At 36.7% G+C, this 19,526-nt stretch overlaps 1 protein-coding gene across 1 annotated transcript in view; it reads right to left on the bottom strand.

Moving 5' to 3' along the window:
- Positions 1-19,526, bottom strand: part of UBXN4 (UBX domain protein 4) — a 41,151-nt gene that overhangs the window by 3,584 nt on the left and 18,041 nt on the right. Inside the window, exons 7-12 of the mRNA XM_037133618.2 lie at positions 12,068-12,122; positions 11,008-11,172; positions 9,934-10,061; positions 3,359-3,461; positions 1,301-1,432; positions 131-330 (exon numbers count right to left, since the gene is read on the bottom strand). Coding sequence (XP_036989513.2) covers positions 131-330; positions 1,301-1,432; positions 3,359-3,461; positions 9,934-10,061; positions 11,008-11,172; positions 12,068-12,122 — 783 coding nt within the window. The remainder of the gene's footprint in view (positions 1-130; positions 331-1,300; positions 1,433-3,358; positions 3,462-9,933; positions 10,062-11,007; positions 11,173-12,067; positions 12,123-19,526) is intronic.

Below are 19,526 nucleotides of genomic sequence, written 5' to 3'. Positions count from 1 at the left end.
GATGATATAATACATCTTCAAAACACTGCGGTGTCCCCCCCACCCACACAGAAAGAAGGCAAAGTATCTTTAACAAAATTTCCATGTGGGGGCATTACTAACATTTTGAAAATGGAGAAAACACAGTTACCTTTTTTCTGAATTGCTAGATGATGCAAGGTTTGAGGATTCCGATGATGCTGCTCTCACTGAGGTCTGTGCAGGAGGACTGCTAAATAAGAAGTTGCTAATCAATCTCCAGATGGCAAGGAATGGGTAAAGTACTGTCCCCAACAATGTCCAAAAGTCTCCACTGGAAGAATGTACCATGGATGTAGTTGGTCTACCTGCCTGAAAATTAAGAAATAAACCTAAATAAAGACTATTAACATTTCAATCACATTACATTCAAGGTTCTAGGTGAATCTTTAATCTGAAAAAAAAATTCCTAATAATTTTTGTTTACTAGAAGAAGTAAAAGTACTAACTCTGAGGTTTTTACCTCAGAGTACATACTCTGAAGTGTATGTAAGTTTCTGGGAACTCCTGGAGCTTTGCTTTTTAAAAGAGTAATTATAACACAGAACCCAGAAGGTAGTTTTTCGTAAAATGAATAAGTTATTTTAAGAGAACTAAACATTTGTACTAAAATTAGTAACTTTGACAAGTCATTCTTGATTATTTAAAAAAAGGGGAAATTTTCAAACCTCAGTGAATGCAATTAATCCTGATGGTTGGAGGGCTGTTTTACATGTGGGGCTATAGCTCAAGAGCAGGGAAAACTATACTAACCCAGACACAGAAGACAACTCCGGCTCTTATCTCAGCTCTGGCATGTAAGGTGGCAACTTGGCAAAGTCACTTAAGCTTTCTGAGCCTCTTTTTTTTTTTATCAGAGATTAAAATATTGTAAAGATCAAATGGGATTAATATGTTAAAAATTAATGATATTAATGATAATGAAAATTAATGATATAATGTTAATATGTTTTCTAAAAACTTGGTAAACAACAGAGGAGTGCACAGATAAAAACACTAAGTCTACAGATTAGACCCTCTGCATTTCTTATTTTCTTCTACCATTTCTTGTCCATCAAAACAGGCAAAGAAAAATGCTGAAAATTAAACTAATGCTTCATTAACAACAAAAATATATAAAGCACAGGATAATCTAACAAACTGATCTAACATTTTTGGATAAGTGGATTTTAATTATCCACTATATACCTTTCACCTTACCTTGCTCTAACTGTAAGAAACAATCAAAGATAGAACAAACAGGACTGTAAGAACAGAAAACAATACAGACATATATACATACTGGCAACAGTACCACTGAAGCACTTGGGGCAAGTTCCAAATCCAATAATTTCTTTTTATAATCTTCTTTAGTGAATTCTCTCCTGGGAAACATGGTTGCTAATGAAAAATTACCGTAAGTGTTGCCAACAGTCTGTAACATAACAGGAAGTTTAAAAACATTACAACAATGCCTTTTTATAGTAAGATATTACATTCTTACATGCATGTAAAATGACTGCTTTAATTAAAACTGCCTTGATTTTTAAAGTTCATTTAAATGTATACTCAAAAAACATTTATAAAAATTTGGTGTAGCTAAAAGCTGTCAAATCCAAATAGTATTTAAGAGTTTTAATATCCTAGACAGGTAGCTCAGTTAAGAGGATCATCCTGAGATACCAAGGTTGTGGGTTTGATCCTGGTCAGGGCACATACAAGAATAAACCGATGGATGCATAAATAAGTGGAACGACAAATCAATGTTTTTTTTCTCTCTTTCTCCTTTCTTCTCTCTCTAAAATCAGTAAATTTAAATTTTTTAATAAGTTTTAAGTAAATTTTATAAATGACCATAAAAGAGCAAGAATATAGTTCCTAAAATTATATAAACTGAATAAAAATGAACAATTAGATACTTCTTTCAAGTATGCCTGCAGTTTGCCATGAGGGTTTTCATTATCCTTTATAAACTTACATTAGTATCTCACAAATATGTTTGGATTATAAATATTCCCTATTTAAAATCTGGAATAGACCAGACTTGCTCTCATACATACATCAGGAGCTTTTGCCTCTTCTCTCAAAGAATAAATGGTCCATCATCAATCCACACCATACATATAAACCCAGACCCAGGTCATTATACTCAGCAGCATCACAGTCACCCTCACAATTTTAAGTCCCCTGCATTTGTAACGTCTTAGACAACTTTACCTAGAAGATTCCAAAGAAAAAGACTAACATTTTTGTTTTTTTGCTGTGGGTCACAGCACACATACCTCTCATTGTTTCACTCTAACATAAGAACATACACAAATACAAAATTAGGCCATTCTACTGGAGACAAGTTCTAACAGGACTGATGCAATCAAAGATCTTTTTCCTCTGATGTGGCTCCCCCTTTTCACTTACCCGTGGCAGGAGGGGGCAGTAAGACTCAAGCAAGGGGCACCCCTTCTTAGGAGGCCCCAGGTGGGGCTCCAAAGCAAAAGAATGAAAGTGGCTATTGGCTTGGTTCTACTATACCGCTTAGGGAAAAGAGTTCTGAAAATCAATTTTTATGTTGTCCAGCCCAGCTCACCAGTGGAGGAAGGCAGGCAGCAAGTATCAATCTTTGGGGACCCAGAAGTAAGGTAGCACATTAAACACAAAGAAGAGATCTAGTGGAAAGATCTAGACTCTAATTTTAACACTGATGTGATATATGAGACAAATACTGGTATAGACAATGAGTCTAGAACATATGATGCCTGGAATACATTTTGAATAAGAAATCAATCAGAAAACAAAAATTAGTTGAAAGTTACTCATATTTTCTAAGATATCAAATTTCACACCCATACAGATTTTGGAGTAAGGCCACAATTCTGGAGCTAAGTTCCTGAAGATGATACTTGTTGCCAAATGAAGATTACTGGTCTTTAGGCTTGGACAACCAGCAGAAAATGGGACAACTTGGTGGGAAAATGGCCAGCCCAAAGTATTCTAAGCAATCTGCAGAAAATGTGAAAAGGATCAAGAAATACTGCATCCTTTTAACTGACAACTCCCTCAGATTAGACCTTTGAAAAATCATTTGATTTTTGTTCATTCAGCTGAGTGTATGAAGCAGTCAAGTTTCCCAAGCTTACTGTACATCAGCAAATTCCTACTTTTTGCATGACCAGCAGATATGCTATTCCCATGTGGCACTAATAGATGATGGAAGCTCTACAACACCCAGTGCTGTCCTGTGCTTCCTCCTGGGGATAAATTATGATTTATTCACATTCTTCAAATTATGTTTAAAAATCTTCCCTTCCTACATTTTCACAACCTTTACTTCATTTACCTTTATTACAACTCAAAGCAAATTTACCTGTGCAGCAAACTGCCTTGCCTCTTCTAGAGGAGCATCAGAAGGGAACTGATTTGTAAAGGAAGAACCATCAGGAAGACGGAACTGAATCCTTGCAACAGTGCTACGAAAAAACGGAAATTTAAGTCAGCATCTTTACCTCTACATATTCTCAAACAATACCAAAAGTTAGAGAAAATGAAAGTGGAAATGTGCAGTGAACTGTAAGAACAGAAAACAATATAGACAAGTTTTTTTCACAATGTACAGTCTTTTCCACAATGTCAGATCTTTTTGCTTGTATTAAGGTCAGCATTACTAAGCTGCAATTCATGTAACATGAAATTTGCCTTCTTAAAGCATAAGATTCAGTCACTTTTAACATAGTCAAAGTGGTAAATCATCACCAATATCTAATTCCAGAACATTTTTATCACCACCAAAGAAATCCCAAACCTACTGGCATTCCTCTCTCACCTAATTCCAGCAACCACACAATCTACTTTCTGCATCTACAAGTTTGCCTACTTTGGGCATTTCATATAATGGAATCATATGTGTGACTTCTGGTAACTGGCTTCTTTCATATGCCATTATGTTTCCAAAGTTCATCCATGTTGTAGCATGTGTACACCATTACTTTTTACTGCTGCATAATATTTCACTGTATGGGCTATACGATTTTGTTTACCCATTCTTCAGTTGATGAACATTTATTTGTATTATTATACCACATTTTGGCTATAATGAAAAATGCTACTTTAAGTATTCAAGTACAAGTTTTTGTGTGGACATGTATTCTCTTGGGTTTATAACTAAAAGTAGAAGTGCTAGAATATATGGTTAAGTCTATGTTTAAATCTTAAGGAACTGCCAAATTGTTTTTCCAAAGTGAATGCATCATTTTAAAATCCCTCTGACAATGTAGAAAGGTTCCAAATTCTCCACATCCTTGCTAATACCTGTTACTCTGTCTTTAAATGTGGGCATCCTAGAGGGTTGATTTGAATTCTCTAATGACTAGTGATGTTGAGCATTTGTTCATGTGCTTACTGGCCATCTGTCTATCCCTTCTGGAGAAATGTCTATTCAAATCCTTTTCCCATATTTAAATTGAGTTGTTTGCTTTTTTTGTTGTGAGTTATGAAACTTTTTTATATTCTAAGTACAAGTCCCTTAGATATATATGGTTTGCAAATACTTTCTCCAATTCTGTGAATTATCTTTTCACTTTACTTTTATTTTGACTTTGTTAAAATTGACTTTAGTCCTGGCTGGTGTGGTTTGGTAGACTGAGCACTGATCTGTGAACCAAAGGATCACCAATTCAATTCCCACTAAGGGCATATGCCTGGATTGCGGGCCAGGTCACCAGTATTAAATAAAATATTTAAATACGAAACAAAACAATGTATTTCTTAAATTATAGCTGACATACAGTATTAGTTTCAGATTTACAACACAGTGATTAGACATTTATATATCTTATGAAATTATCACTACAATAAGACTAGCAACCATTGTCACCATCCACAATAATGGTATTATTGACTATGTTCTCAATACTGTACAATGTACATAGTGTACATTACATGCCATGACTATGACTTACTCTTTTAAGTCTATTTTATTGTTATGCTAAGATACTTGTCCCAGTTTTTTCTCTCCTTTATTTCCCTATCCCTTGCACCACCCCACCATCCAGCATTCCACACACCCCCTTGGTTCATGTCCATGGGTCATACATGTAAGTCTTTGGCCTCTCCATTTCCTATACTATTCTTAACTATTCTAATAGTATTCTATACCATTCTTAACCCTATTTTGTGCATACCAATTATGTTTCTTATTCCCTGTACCTTTTCCCCATTCTCCTCTTTCTGCCACCCTGCTGATAACCCTCCATGTGACCTCCATTTCTGTGACCCTGTTCCTGTTCTAGTTGTTTCCTTAGTTTGATTTTTGTTTTTCAGGTACACTTATTAAGAGTTGTGAGTCTGTTGTCAAGTTACTGTTTATAGTTTTTATCTTCTTTTCCCTAGATAAATCCCTTTAACAATTCATATAATAATGGCTTGGTGATGATGAACTCCTTTAACTTGACCTTATCTGGGAAAACACTTTATCTGCCCTTCCATTCTAAATGCTAGCTTTGCTGGATAGAGTAGTCTTAGATGGAGGTTCCTGCCTTTCAGGACTTGGAACACTTCTTTCCAGCTTCTTCTTGCCTATAAAGTTTGAAAAATCAGCTGAAAGTCTTATGGGAACTCCTTTGTAGGTAACTGTCTCTTTTCATCTTGCTGCTTTTAAGATTATCTTCTTCCCTTTAATCTTGGATAACTTAATTATGATGTGTCTTGGTGTGTTTCTTCTTGGATCCAACTTCTTTGGTACTGAGTGTCCTGAACTTGCATGTCTAATTACTTTGCCAGATTGGGAAAGTTTTCCTTCATTATTTTTTAAAAGAAGTTTCCAATTTCTTGCTCTTCCTCTTCTTCTTCTGGCACCCCTATGATTCCGATGTTGGAATGTTTAAAGTCGTCCTGGAGATTCCTCAGCTTCTCAATTTTTTTGAATTCTTGCTTCTTCATTCTGTCCTGGTTGGATGTTTATTTCTTCCTTTTGTTCCGAACTGTTGATTTGAGTCCCAGCTTCCCTCCCGTCACTGTTGGTTCCCTCATTATTATCCTTTATTTCACTTTGTACAGCCTTCATTTCTTCTTTTGTTTTGTGACCGAACTCAATCATTTCTGTGAGCATTCTGATTACCAGTGTTTTGAACTCTGCATTTGATAGGTTGGGTATTTCCTCATTGCTTAGATTTTTTTCCTGGAGTTTTGATCTGTTCTTTCATTTGAGCCATATTTCTTTCTCAGCAAAGTTGTTACATTGTAAGGGGCAGGGCCTCAGGTATTCACCAGGGAGGGGCAAGCCACTTCATTGCGTAGTGGCACTATATATGGGGGAGGGTTCAGAGAGGGAACAATACTGGCTTGCTTGGCTCTTGCCCCACTTTCTATCGCTTCCCTTGCTTCCCACAAGCAGATCATGCCCTTTCAGGTGCTGATTCCTGGGTGGGTGGGTTTGTGTATGTTCTAGGACCACATAGGTCCTAGACTCTTCTGTGAGGCTAGGAGTTTCTCCTGCCACTGCAAACTGCACAGGTTTTTATAGCCAGAGGTTTTAAGGATTTAGTTTCCTGCGCTGGAACCCTGGGTTGCGTGGCCTGTCTCGCTCCCCAGTTGTTCCTACTGGCTTATCCACTCGCATGTGTGTGAAATCCCAATGGACCGCAGCTGCTTTGCCTAGCCTGGTCTGCCTCTTTGCTGCAAGTCCTTTCTGCCCTGGCTTTCCATTTCCGCCCTCCTACTGGTCTGGATGAGTATTTCTTCTTTAACTCCTTGGTTGTTAGACTTCTGTACAGTTTGATTTGCTTGCAGTTCTGGTTGTTTCTTGTTTTTAAATTCGTTGTTGTCCTTCTTTTGGTTGTATGCAGAAGCAAACCATTTCTACCTACACCTCCATCTTGGCTGGAACCTACATAATCATCCCCATGACTTATTTTATAACTGGTAGTGTGTACTTCTTAGTCTCCTTCACTTTTTTGTCCTACATCCCCATTTCTGATAATTTTTTGCTTTTGAAGTCCAAAACTTTTAAATTTTGATGAAGTCCAACTTACCTATTATTTTCTTTTGTTGCTTGTGCTTTTGATGTCATGTCTAAGAATCCACTGCCTATTCCAAGATCCTAAGATTTTCTAATTTTGTTTCTAAGATTTTAAACTTTAACTTTTATATTTTGGTAAATGATCCATTCTGAGTGCTTGTCTTTGGTGTGAGCTAAGTGTCTAAATTCATTCTTTTATGTGTGGATATTCACTTGTCCAAGCACGGTTGAAGAGACTCTTCTTTCCCCACTGAATGGTCCTGGTAGCCTTTTCATAAAATCAATCGATCATAAATGCATGGGTTTATTTCTAGAGACTCAATTCTATTATGTGATCCATTCTTATGACAATTCCACATTGTCTTGGTTACTGAAGCTCTGTAGTAAGTTCTAAAGTCAGAAAAGTCTGAGTCTTGCCCTGGCCAGGTGGCTCAATTGATTGGAGCATCATCTCATACACTAACCAAAATACTGCTGTTTCTATTCCTGGTCAGGGCACATACCTAAGTTGCAGGTTCAATCCCCCATCAAAGGGCATATGGGAGGCCACTGATTGATGTTTTTTCTCTCACACAGATATTTCTCTGTCTCCAACCACCCTCCCCTCCTTTCTTCTCTTTCTAAAATCAATAAAATTATCCTTGGGTAAGGATTTTTTAAAAACAAAAGTCTAGCCTTCCACTTGTTCCTCTTCCAGACTGTTTTGACAATTCTGGGTCTATTGCCTGTCAATGTGAATTTTAGGATCAGATTTCTACAAAAATCTCAACAAAAAAACCATCTGGGGTTTTGACAGGGATTATGCTAAATCTATAAATCAGTTTGGGAAGAAGTACTGCCACCTTAAGGTGTAAGATGTGTACACTGAAAACTATAATCATTGTTTAAAGAATTAAAACCTAGATATGTGGAAAGACATTCTATGTTCCACAGGTCAGAAGATTTAATATTGTTAAGTATATTCTTAGGTATTTTATTAGTTTTAGAAATAATAGATTTTCCCCCCCTGGGTGTTGTGGCTCAATGGACTGAGCACTGGCCCACAAACCACAGGGTCACTGGTTCGATGCCCAGTCAGGACACATGCCTAGGTTGCAAGCCAGGTCCCAAGTAGGGGGTGTGTGAGAGGCAACCACACATTGATGTTTCTCTCCCCTTCTCCCTCCCCTCCCATCTCTCTAAAAATAAATAAATAAAAATTGAAAAAGAAATGTTTTTTAAAGTAATTTGTATGATTATAAAAGTCATGCTTATTAATTTTCCAATATGGAAAATATAGAAAAGAGAAGAAAATAAACACTAATCCTAATCCAACTAATAGGATATACTGGAAATCTGAAGTTTTGTCTTCATAACATGTTTTTGTTTTGGGAACTACCTTATCTGTTACATGTCACTCATTCTGATATGATTATCACTAACATTTTCTCCACCTCCTTCACCACAGGGGCTTATCAACTACCCCAACCAGAGAGCCCACACCAGCAGACTCAGTGACTGATCTAGAGGTGGCCATATCATACAAGCAGGGTCAATGAGAATTCTCCTCAGTGAGTGATATGGGCTTTGGGAGAAAGGGCTCATCTTTGAGGGCTCTTCTAACACTTAAAGTTTTTTTGAGAATGATGCTAAAACAGAAGAAACCAAGAGACTAAAGGACATCTAAAGATATCCTTTAGATTCCTGGATCTAGGTATGCCTAACCAAATCCATCAATGGAACTTCCCAAATGTAGAACCAATGAATGCCCTCTTTTGCTTTATCCTATTTGACTTGAGATTCTAACAAGTAAAGAATCCTAGCACAGTCCTGCCTGGTGTGGTTCAGTGGACTGAGTGCCTGTGAACAGAAAGGTTTGTTGGTTCAATTCCCAGTCCAGGTACATGTCTGGGTTGCCGACCAGGTCCCCAGTTGGGGGCATGTGATAGGTAATCAATCATGTATCTCTGACACACTGATGTTTCTCTCCCCTTTTTCCTCTCTTCCCTTCTCTCTAAAAGTAAATACATAAAATCTTTTTAAAAATTAAAAAAAAAAAGGAATCCTAATACACAAGATAATCACTATGATCATTTTGATGTATGTGCTTTCTGTCTTTTGAAGAGATTTTTTTCAGCCTTCTATTAAAAGTTATTTAGATACTCCCCAACTTACAATCAGGTTATGTTTCAATAAACCCAATATCATATATTCGAAGCACCTAACCTACCAAATATGACACCTTAGCCTAACCCATATTAAACTTGTTCAGAATACTTACATTAGCTTACAGTTGGGCAAAATCACCTAATACAATGAGTACAATGTAGAATATTGGTTGTTCACTCTTGTGATAGCATGACTGAGTGGGAACTGCGGCTTTGTGCTGCTGCCCAACATCACAAGATTATACTAGACATCACTAGACCAAGAAAAGATCAAAATTAAAAACTGAAGTACAGCCCTGGCTGGTGTAGCTCAGTGGATTGAGCGTGGGCCTGTAAACCAAACGATTGCAGTTTGATTCCCAGTCAGGGCACATGCCTGGGTTGCAGGCCAGTTCCCAGCAGGGGACACGTGAGAGGCAACCATACATTGATATTTCTCTCCCTCTCCTTCCTTTCCCTTCTAAAAGATAAATAAATAAAATTTTAAAAAAAACTGAAGTACAGTTTCTACTGAATACTTTTCACTTTCACACCACCGTAAAAGTTGAAAAACCAGCAAGTTAAACCATCATAAGTTAGGGAGTGTCTGTATTTAGCACCGTTGTATGGAAAATTCACGTTCAATAACAAATACCATTGGCAGCTGCCAAACTGGTCAATATATCCTCCTGGAACTATTTATTATAGCCACAGCACTCATCAGCATCAAAAAGCATCCCACAACCACTATTCTTCTCAGCAGCTACATACACAAAGATGGTTAAGCAGGAAATAAAGTACCTTCTTTCTCTTGCAGAAGAGTCCCTCTTAACTTCCATTTCTGCCTGTTTAGCCAGCAAGGCAGCAGCTTTAGCAGCTTCCACTTCTTCCTTTGTTTTTGCAAAACGAGCAGCTCTCTCTGCACGATCCTTTAAAACAGTTGTCAGACACTAATTATCTTTCACTGCCAGAATGCTCCATTCATACATTTCCAAGTAAACACATGAGTGAAATTCCTTAAAGTCATACACATTAACTTTATCACTCTGGATCTGGTATATTTCAGTTTTATCAACTACCAAAGACCAGAGTTGCTATTAAACAAACAAAGATGTGATTTTGGTCAGTACTATATCACCAGAAACTGGAACAAGATCTGGCACAGACAAATGGTAAATAATTATTTGTTGAATAAACAAGTGAACAAACAATATTAAGGTAGGCATGGTTTTCACATGTATTACAACCGCTCAATTCTAAAAGCAGTTGTTGCAAAACCACCCTAAGCTTCTACATGATGTTCTCAATCCTTTGACTGTCCCAAAAAAGAATACTTATGACTAGAGGAAACTGCTAGGTTACCAACTCTTAGCTTCTTTTCTAGGGAATCTTTGAAAACTACCTTTTGACTACTGATAAAATTCCTCACATAACATGGAAAAAATTACTTTGAAAAAAATAATCTTAACTGTACTTTAATTCAATGTACAACTTCTGTAAAAGGAAGTTGAGAATCACTACTTTTTGAGTCACTTAAAATGTATTATTTTTGTGTACATTGTTTGATAATAAACCAAAACCATTGTGCATGGAAAAAGTTTCACAAATGTTCTACAGTCAAGCATTAAAAATAAACTTAATAGCCCAGGTTGGTGTGGCTCGGTGGATTGAGCACTGGCCTGCAGACTGAAACATGGCCAGTTCAATTCCAGGTCAGGGGATATGCCTGGATCAAGGGCCAGGTCTCCAGTAGGGGGCATACAAGAGGCAACCAATATGTATTTCTCTACCACACGTTTTCCCTCTCTCCTATTTTTCCCCTCTAAAAAAAAAATAAACAAAAATATTTAAAAAATAAATACACTTAACACTCACCAATGCAATTTGCTGTTTTATACGCTCTCGAGCTGCTCTATCTTCTGCCTTTTCTCTGTTTCTTTCCTCTAACATTCTTTTTGTTAATTCCTCTTCTTGCTTTCTTTTATAATCCAACATTTCTTTTCCAGTTTTTCTCCTCTCAATTTCCTTTTTAATCTCTCTCTGAGTTAAAGAGAAAGTTTTATGAGCCCAAACTTTAATAATCTGCCCTAGATATTATTCTGTATGCATGGAAAGCTGGTTGTAGGTACTGCTAAAGGAATAAAACAACTTCATAGAATGTAAGAAGTCAGTACAGTTTATTAACAGCATGGGAAAACAGTCAAATGTCTACCAATTTCTACATCTTTGCCAATGGTACTAATAAGACTTTGATGTGGTCAATGTTTGAAAACAGAACTACAAGTCTTTGGTTTCTAAGGTGAATATGTTACCCTCAAAGGACACTAAGGCTGTCATTTATTTGGCTTGAAGAAACGATAACCTCCTTATATTAGAACCTCAAAGAGATGATGCAGATTAAGTGTGCACCATGAGAAAAGTTAATGGTGCACTAAAATGCAGCAACACCAAAGAAAAAATTTAGCAAAATGTCTACAATTTTTTTACACAAAAAGGAACTTTGATTTTCATCAAAGCAAAATAATTTTAGCTCAAGTCCCTTTACTCTTAGTGTAAAAGACTCAATGCAGAGGAAGAAATGAGCAAATTTACTTCCAGCAATTTAAAAAAAGGACTCTATGACTTTACTACAGAAGACAGATTAATTCCCTGCACTTGCAGTTGCAAAATTGACTGCAAAATAATTTTAGCTCAAGTCCCTTTACTCTTAGTGTAAAAAGACTCAATGCAGAGGAAGAAATGAGCAAATTTACTTCCAGCAATTTAAAAAAAGGATCTATGACTTTACTACAGAAGACAGATTAATTCCCTGCAACTGCAGTTGCAAAACTGAACTATAACCAAGGAGCCATCCTAGTTCTGCCAACTGAATAGGGAGTCAAATGTTCCCTCACTTAATGGAAGAGTAAAACAAAGCTCAGTACACAAACTTTACCTGTTCTTCTTCTTTCCTTTTCTCTTCTCTCCTTTCTTCAAGTTTTTTGGTTAGTCTGTATTTTAAGTTTTTAAAAAATACATTAACTGAGACACATCATATAAATATAAAATACATCTAGGAGATTTATTTAGTTAGCTAAAAATAATTGGGGAAACGTAGAAAAAACAAACAAGCAAACAAGAAAAGCTCCTGAAGGCAAAGCAACAAATTGTCTGCCTTGTCCCCGGCTGCTAGAGAAATCCCTGAGTCAGGGGGAAACCCATTAGGAAGCCTAGTTCCAGCTCTAAGTGCTTTACCTCCTACTTACACCTTTTTATCTACCTTGATTTACTTGATATCGATTTTAAAATAAACATTTACATCTGTAAACAAATATGCTTTACCACTTAATATAGAAATAAACAGCAATGTGGTACAAAATTGTTAAAAATAAAAGCAAAATACTAAATGAAAGACAGCATTTATAAAAACTAATAATACCAAAATGGAGTCCCACTGTAAGAAATTCATCAGTTAAAAACTAATGATTCTGAAAGCACATAGTAATAATGGTTGCACAATCTTGTGAATATATTAAAACCCATTGAATTGTACACTTTGAATTTTATATAATGCACATATAGTATGTGAATTATATTTCAATGTCAGAAAATAACAGAACTTTTTCTGGAAGGATTTGGGTCATACAGCTACATGTACTCACTGAACTTATGCCGAAAACCAAGGGAGTGCTCAAAGAATGAGACGTTATGTCCAAAGCACAGAAAATCTAGCATGAAGGGGATTCTATGACCCAAATCTGGGGCAATCTGTGTACCAAAAAAAAAATAATAATAATAAGAGAAGTAAACTATAACACATTAGAGAGAAAAAAAAAGGATTCATGAAACATCCTACTGCAGAAGGTAGTTATAAATTAGTATAACTACTTTGGAAAACTGACCAATTTCTATGATCTAGAAATTTTTACTCCTAAAAATACACCCAGAAGGTATGTTCAGCAAGACATTAACAAGAATGTTCATAGTGTCCTACTGGTAACAGCCCCAACCCGAAAACAATTCAAATGTCCATCAACAGTAGAATGGATAAATTGTAGTATAGTCAAATAAAAGAATCCTACACAGCAATGAGAGTGCACCAACTATTGCCACATGCAACAACACAGAAGAGCTTCACATATACAATGCTGAGTAAAGGAGAGCAGACACAGGAGTACATGTGGTTTGGTTCCATTATGATGTTCACAAATTAAAAAAAATTATCTATGGTGTTAAATTCTGGATAGTGCTTATTTTAGAGAAGGAAACAGGAATTAAGAAGGCGGCAGTAGGCTCTGGTGCATGTAGTGCACTGGTAATTTTCTATTTCTTGATCTGGATGCTGGTGTCTAATAAGAAGTTCACTGAAAAAAGGGGGGGATGGAAATTAGGAAGAGGTAGATCAAAGAGAAAGTGCTTTTCTATAGAAGAATGAAAGCTAGCTAATAAATGTAAAAAGGAATAAAGTCAGGGAAAAATAATTTTTCACTACCAATGAAATAACCGATCCAAGCAAAAATCAATGGATGCCAAAACCACTGGGTGAAAGTTTGAGGAACAGCATATTCACTGTTTCAAAGAATCACTGCATAGATAACATTAATTAGAGAACAGGGTATCCTTATAATTAAAAAATCCAACAGACACCATCTTAACCAATGATTAAACTTATTAACATCACCAATAATTCATACATCGGATATTAGTTGCCTAATAACATAACGGGAAGGACAAAACAGTACCTAGGTAATGTTTTTATCAACATTAAACTTGAACCTAGAATGATGAAGAGGGACCAGATCAACAAACATTTTAGAAACAAATAGCCTAGACTCAAAAAACGTCCCAGTCACCAAAAATGAAAACAAAAACAAAAAACAAAAGAAAGAAAATGTTTTAGATTAAAAGAGACTAAACAAAATTCAATGAATTACCCTTGAATAAATCCTGAATCTGGAAAAAAAGTTAAAAAGGACATAATTAGGATAACTGGGAAAATATAAATAAATATGATAGATTAGATAATCTCATAATTTACCATTTCTTTTTTTTTTTTAAGATTTTATCTATTTATTTTAGAGAGGGAAAGGGAGGGAGAAAGGGAGTGAGGAGAAACATCAATGAGGGGTTGCCTCTCATGCACCCTTTGTTGAGGAGCTGGCCTGCAACCCAGGCATGTGCCCTGACTAGGAACCAGCGACCGGTGGTTCTCAGGCTGACACTCAATCCACTGAGCTGAATTTACCATTTTAGTGTGATAGTGGTATTATACTAAAATCTGAAAATGTCTTTATTCTTTAATTATATACCACTTGCAGAATTCTCTTCTGAGAAAAAGATGTAATTTTGTTTTAATTTAGTTGAAAGCCCACTGCATCTTAATGATAAATCAACTGTTTCATCACTTCTGCATCTGGGAATCTATTACTCAACTGGTGTTTTCATTGGCAGATGGGGCTAGACAGGGGTCGGTGGGTGTGGACTCCAGGCTCCAACCTAGGCTGAGCCCCTAAAACCCCTAGGTGCTCAGAGCTCTCAGAATCTCTGAACCCCAGCCAATGTTTTTATTATTAAGAGATACATACTCAAAATTTTTAGCGTGAAATAAAATGTCTGCAACTTTCAAATGAATCAGCAAAAAAAGTGGTCGTTACACTCTTCTTTCAATTCTGAGGCTTGAAACCTTCCCCCCAAAAATGTTGGAATTGATGGCACTATATATTTATCTTTCCCAGATAATTCTTGGAAATATAATGCTATAAAAAATTATATAAACAAAATAATGCACTTTAATGAAGATATTTCTTTTAATCTGAATCACTAAAAGACTTATATTTCTCATATTTTAGCTCTAAAAATAAAAAAACTATTTTTTAGTATTAAAATTTTTTTTAATCTTTTTTTTTAATTTTTAAAAATATTTTCTTTCTTTATTTTTTGAGAGAGGGGAAGGGAAGGAGAAAGAGTGGGAGAGAAACATCAATGTGCGGTTGCCTCTCATGCGTCCCCTGCCGGGAACTGGCCTGCAACCCAGGCATGTGCCCTGACTGGGAATCGAACCAGGATACTCTGGTTCGCAGGCCCGCGCTCAATCCACTGAGCTATGCCAGCCAGGGCTTAGTATTAAAATTTTTTAATCTTAATTACAAATCATTAACCTTTAACAAAAATAATAAAGTTTATGGAGCTTCTGGCCAAGATGGAGGTGTAGGTAGACACACTGTGCCTCTTCACACGACCAAAATAAGGACAACAAAAATTTAGAAACAAAATAACCAGAACTGACAGAATTGAACTGTATGGAAGTTGGACAGCCCAGGAGTTGAAATAGACACATTCATCCTGACCGGTAGGAGGGGCGGAGTCGGGTAACCAGGCGGAGAGGGGTTGTGGCACAAAAAGTGGTGACACAGGACACGCAAGGCACCCCAGGTGGTGCACAAGATGGCAGCAGACAGGTCCTGAGCGCCCAGGCAGCAGTCGAAAGACCCCAGGAATGGGGTGGCAACTGGCAGACCCAGCGAGGGGACGAGTGTGAAGTGAGACACTGGCATGCAAGGCGGCTGGCTGACTGGTGGGTCCCACAATCGCATGCATATAACTGGGGAGCGAGGCAGACAGCGCAATCCAGGGTCCCAGTGCCAGGAAATAAAGCCTCAAAACACCAGTTGAAAACACTTGTGGAGGCTGAGGCGAAGGGAGAGACTCCCAGCCTCACAGGACAGTTTGATGGAGAGACCCACAGAGTTCTAGAACATACACAAGCCCACCCACCCGGGAACCAGCACCAGAAGAGTCCAGTTTGTTTGGGGGAAGTGGCAGAGGGGACCGAAATCCAAGAGAGAGCGGAGCAAGCACCATTGTTCCCTCTCAGACCCCGCCCCCACACACAGCATCACAACCCAGCAACTAGGTTGCCCCACCCTGCTGAGCACCTAAGGCTCCACCCTTCAATACAGAACAGATGCGACTAAAAAAAAAAAAGCCAAAACAGAAGAACAGATCAAAGCTCCAAAAATAACACAACTAAGCGACCAAGAGATAGCCAACCTATCAGATGTACAGTTCAAAGCACTGGTGATCAGGATGCTCACAAAACTGGTTGAATTTGGTCGCAAATTACATGAAAAAATGAAGGCTACCCTAAGTGAAATGAAGGAAAATGCACAGGAAACCAATAATGATGGAAAGAAAACTAGGACTCAAATCAATGGAGTGGACCAGAAGAAACAACCAAGAAGAAAAGAATGAAGATACAAGAATTCAAAAAAATGAGGAGAGGCTTAGGAACCTCCAGGACACCTTTAAATGTTCCAACATTCAAATTATAGGGGTACCAGAAGGGAAAGAGGAAGAGCAACAAGTGGTAAAGTTATCTGAACAAATAATAAAGGAGAACTTCCCCAATTTGGCAAAAGAAATAGACTTCCAAGAAGTCCAGGAAGCTCAGAGAGTCCCAAAGAAGTTGGACATAAGGAGGAACACACCAAGACATATCATAACTACATTACCCAAGATAAAAATGAAGGAGAGAATCCTGGAAGCAGCAAGAGATAAGGAGACAGTTACCTATAAAAGAGTTCCCATCAGACTGTCAGCTGATTTCTCAAAAGAGACCTTGCAGGCAAGAAGGGGCTGGAAAGAAGTATTCTAAGTCATGAAAGGCAAGGACCTACATGCAAGATTGCTCTATCCAGCAAAGCTTTAATTTAGAATGGAAGGACAGATAAAGGACTTAAGACACATGGACATGAACTAAAGGAGGGAAATGTGGGTGGGAGAGGGTGTGGAGGATGGAGGGGAATGAATGGAGGGAAATGGGACAGCTATAATAGCATAACCAATAAAATATATTTTTTAAAAAATCAAGTTTACTTACTCAAGAAAAGGCAATTCAAAGTAAAGTATATGTTCTCATTATGTATGAGTTTATGAGCTGACATCAATTTGACTTAGTCACCTTTCCCCTATCAAAATTAACAAAATTACTTTCCTTCAAGCTAGATAAGAAAAAAGCTTCAGCCCTAACATGGACTAATTAGTTTACCAAAAATTTGGCCTCTGGAAAGAGATTTTACAACCTGAGAGGAAAGTTAGAATTCTACATTTACTAGTCCATCTTCCCAATTTTAAGGCTGAATTTTTCATTTGTGTGAAGTTTATTTTAAAATGTCATCAAGGTTAGAGAAAAATGCATGAGTTCTGCTTTATGGAGCTTGGTGTTACATAATGGTATACATATCAGAATACCACAGGGACTGATGAGTCCAATTTACATGGGCTCAGAAGAAAACATTGCAATTTAGTTCTGTGAGACAGAGAAACTAGCAGCATGTTAGGGTTTCACAGTCCAATAACCATTCAGAGGATGAGTAAGTCAGAGGCATAAAAGCACTACAGTCTGCAACAGGGATAGTAGGTGAAGGTAACTTTAAGGTATTTAAATGAGCTAAGAGGACATTTCGCATAGGAATATTATCTAGGTTGATGTTTTTAGTTATTGTCATTGTGAATGAATCAGATTTCACAAAAGAAACAAAATTCCTAATGAAGTGTAACTTAGATTAGTAAAATGTAGGACCTCAGTCTATAATTATTAAATACTATCAGGTCCCAGGCATTATTGGTTGAATCTGATAAATTAATTTGAGCAACAATTTGAAATACTTGTATGATTTTAATTATACAACCATATGATGTGGATTTCTCAAAAGTTGTCTAAGCAACAAAGTTACTTCCCAATAAAAACTGTTTTATAATTAAGTTTGTCAACATTTCATCTAATTTCAATATTAGTATCATTTTTAATAGGCCCCAGTCTACATATATTTCATAAAATGGTCCTAACAGCGTGTTTTAAAAAACTGACACTTTAAAGGTTCTTCCAGTTTAAGGAATCTCAAACAACTGTATACCCTCTCTCATCTGATACATTAATTTTAAAAGTAATAATGCTTCAAGAAGAAAATTTAGCAACTCCAAAGCAAAGGAAAAAAAAACCTAACCCCTCTTTCATAGGTATTAATATAAACATTTTGTTCTATGTCTTTTTTTAGTAGTTTATTTTTATTGTATTTTTCCCTTACAATTTATCTCTTATACCCTCTTCCACATCCACCCACCACCTTCCCCCTACATGTTGTATCCAGCAAACATCTTAAAGTGTCTTTATTTGACTCATTATACCACATATAACACATATACGCCAATGCATGTACATTTAACTTATTAATACTAAAATGGCATTACTTATTTGTAGAACCACAGAGGGAGACAGAGCAGACATTCCCTTACAAGACAAGGGAAGCTACTAAGAAACAACAGGATGAATAAAAAAATGGAGAGAATGGGTGAAAAAGATGAAGTGGATTAAGAAATACAAATTGCCGGTTATAACATTAGTCATGGGAACGTTCAGTACAGAATAGGAAATATAGTCAATAATACTGCAGTAACTATGTATAGTGTTAGATGGGTACTAGTCTTATCAGTGTGATCACTTTGTAAGGTATATTAATATCTAATCACTATGTTGTACACCTGAAACTAATAAAATAATGTACGTCAACTATAATTGAAAATACATTTGAAATAACAGAAACAAAAACAGAAATTCCCCTTTCCCATTGCAATTAAACAGCATCTGACCTTATGCTACCTGATAAATGGCTACCTGTCGTATTTCTTATTCCCACCAACTTTACAAATCCATTTCTAATTTTTTAATTTCACTTCACCCCAAGGTGATCAAGTAAGGGTGCCCAGTGGTGGGTTTGGTGCTAGCAAAATAGAAGGAAACAAAAAAGGATGAACCCCTGGGACCTTCAGTTCCCTGCTGCAGCTCTTTAATGCCAGCTTTACATCATCTCTCACCACTATCTGACAATCTATCTGGCTTCTCACATTAAGACCTTAGTCATGCCCAACTCCTACAAAGAACAATCAGAATCTAGGTTTTGCTGAAATGAAGCTGATTTTTATAGAATTGTGAGCAAACCCAAATACCCAATGTCAGCAATTTTGAACCCTGTTTCTCTATAGCATCTATGTGAACAAGAAAACGTCAAGGATCTCTAAGGAATTTTTCTTAACATTCATTTAGTACTAAGTGGTTTTAAGTCAGGATTAAAAAAAATTCCTGCTTATCTATTTACCAATAATTCATATAACTTTTAAGAATCATTGTATAAAAGACTATGATTTACTCATTACTAAATTATTAAAGTATCAAACTAGAAACTACAAAAATTCAGAAATTTGTATCTGATTATCAGACCAACTAATAATACATGACATTTAATGGACACCCACTTATGCAGAACCCAGACTCAGTACACAGTTATAAAATTAGCTGAAATTCTTGCCCATCTGGAACTTATCCTACAGCATAGAAAGAAAAAAAGTGAAAGTGACAA

The sequence above is a fragment of the Artibeus jamaicensis genome, unplaced genomic scaffold (assembly GCF_021234435.1).
Source record: "Artibeus jamaicensis isolate MK-2021 breed Jamaican fruit bat unplaced genomic scaffold, CSHL_Jam_final contig_1284, whole genome shotgun sequence".
Lineage (NCBI taxonomy): Eukaryota > Metazoa > Chordata > Mammalia > Chiroptera > Phyllostomidae > Artibeus > Artibeus jamaicensis.
This window is presented reverse-complemented; position numbering and strand designations above follow the sequence as displayed.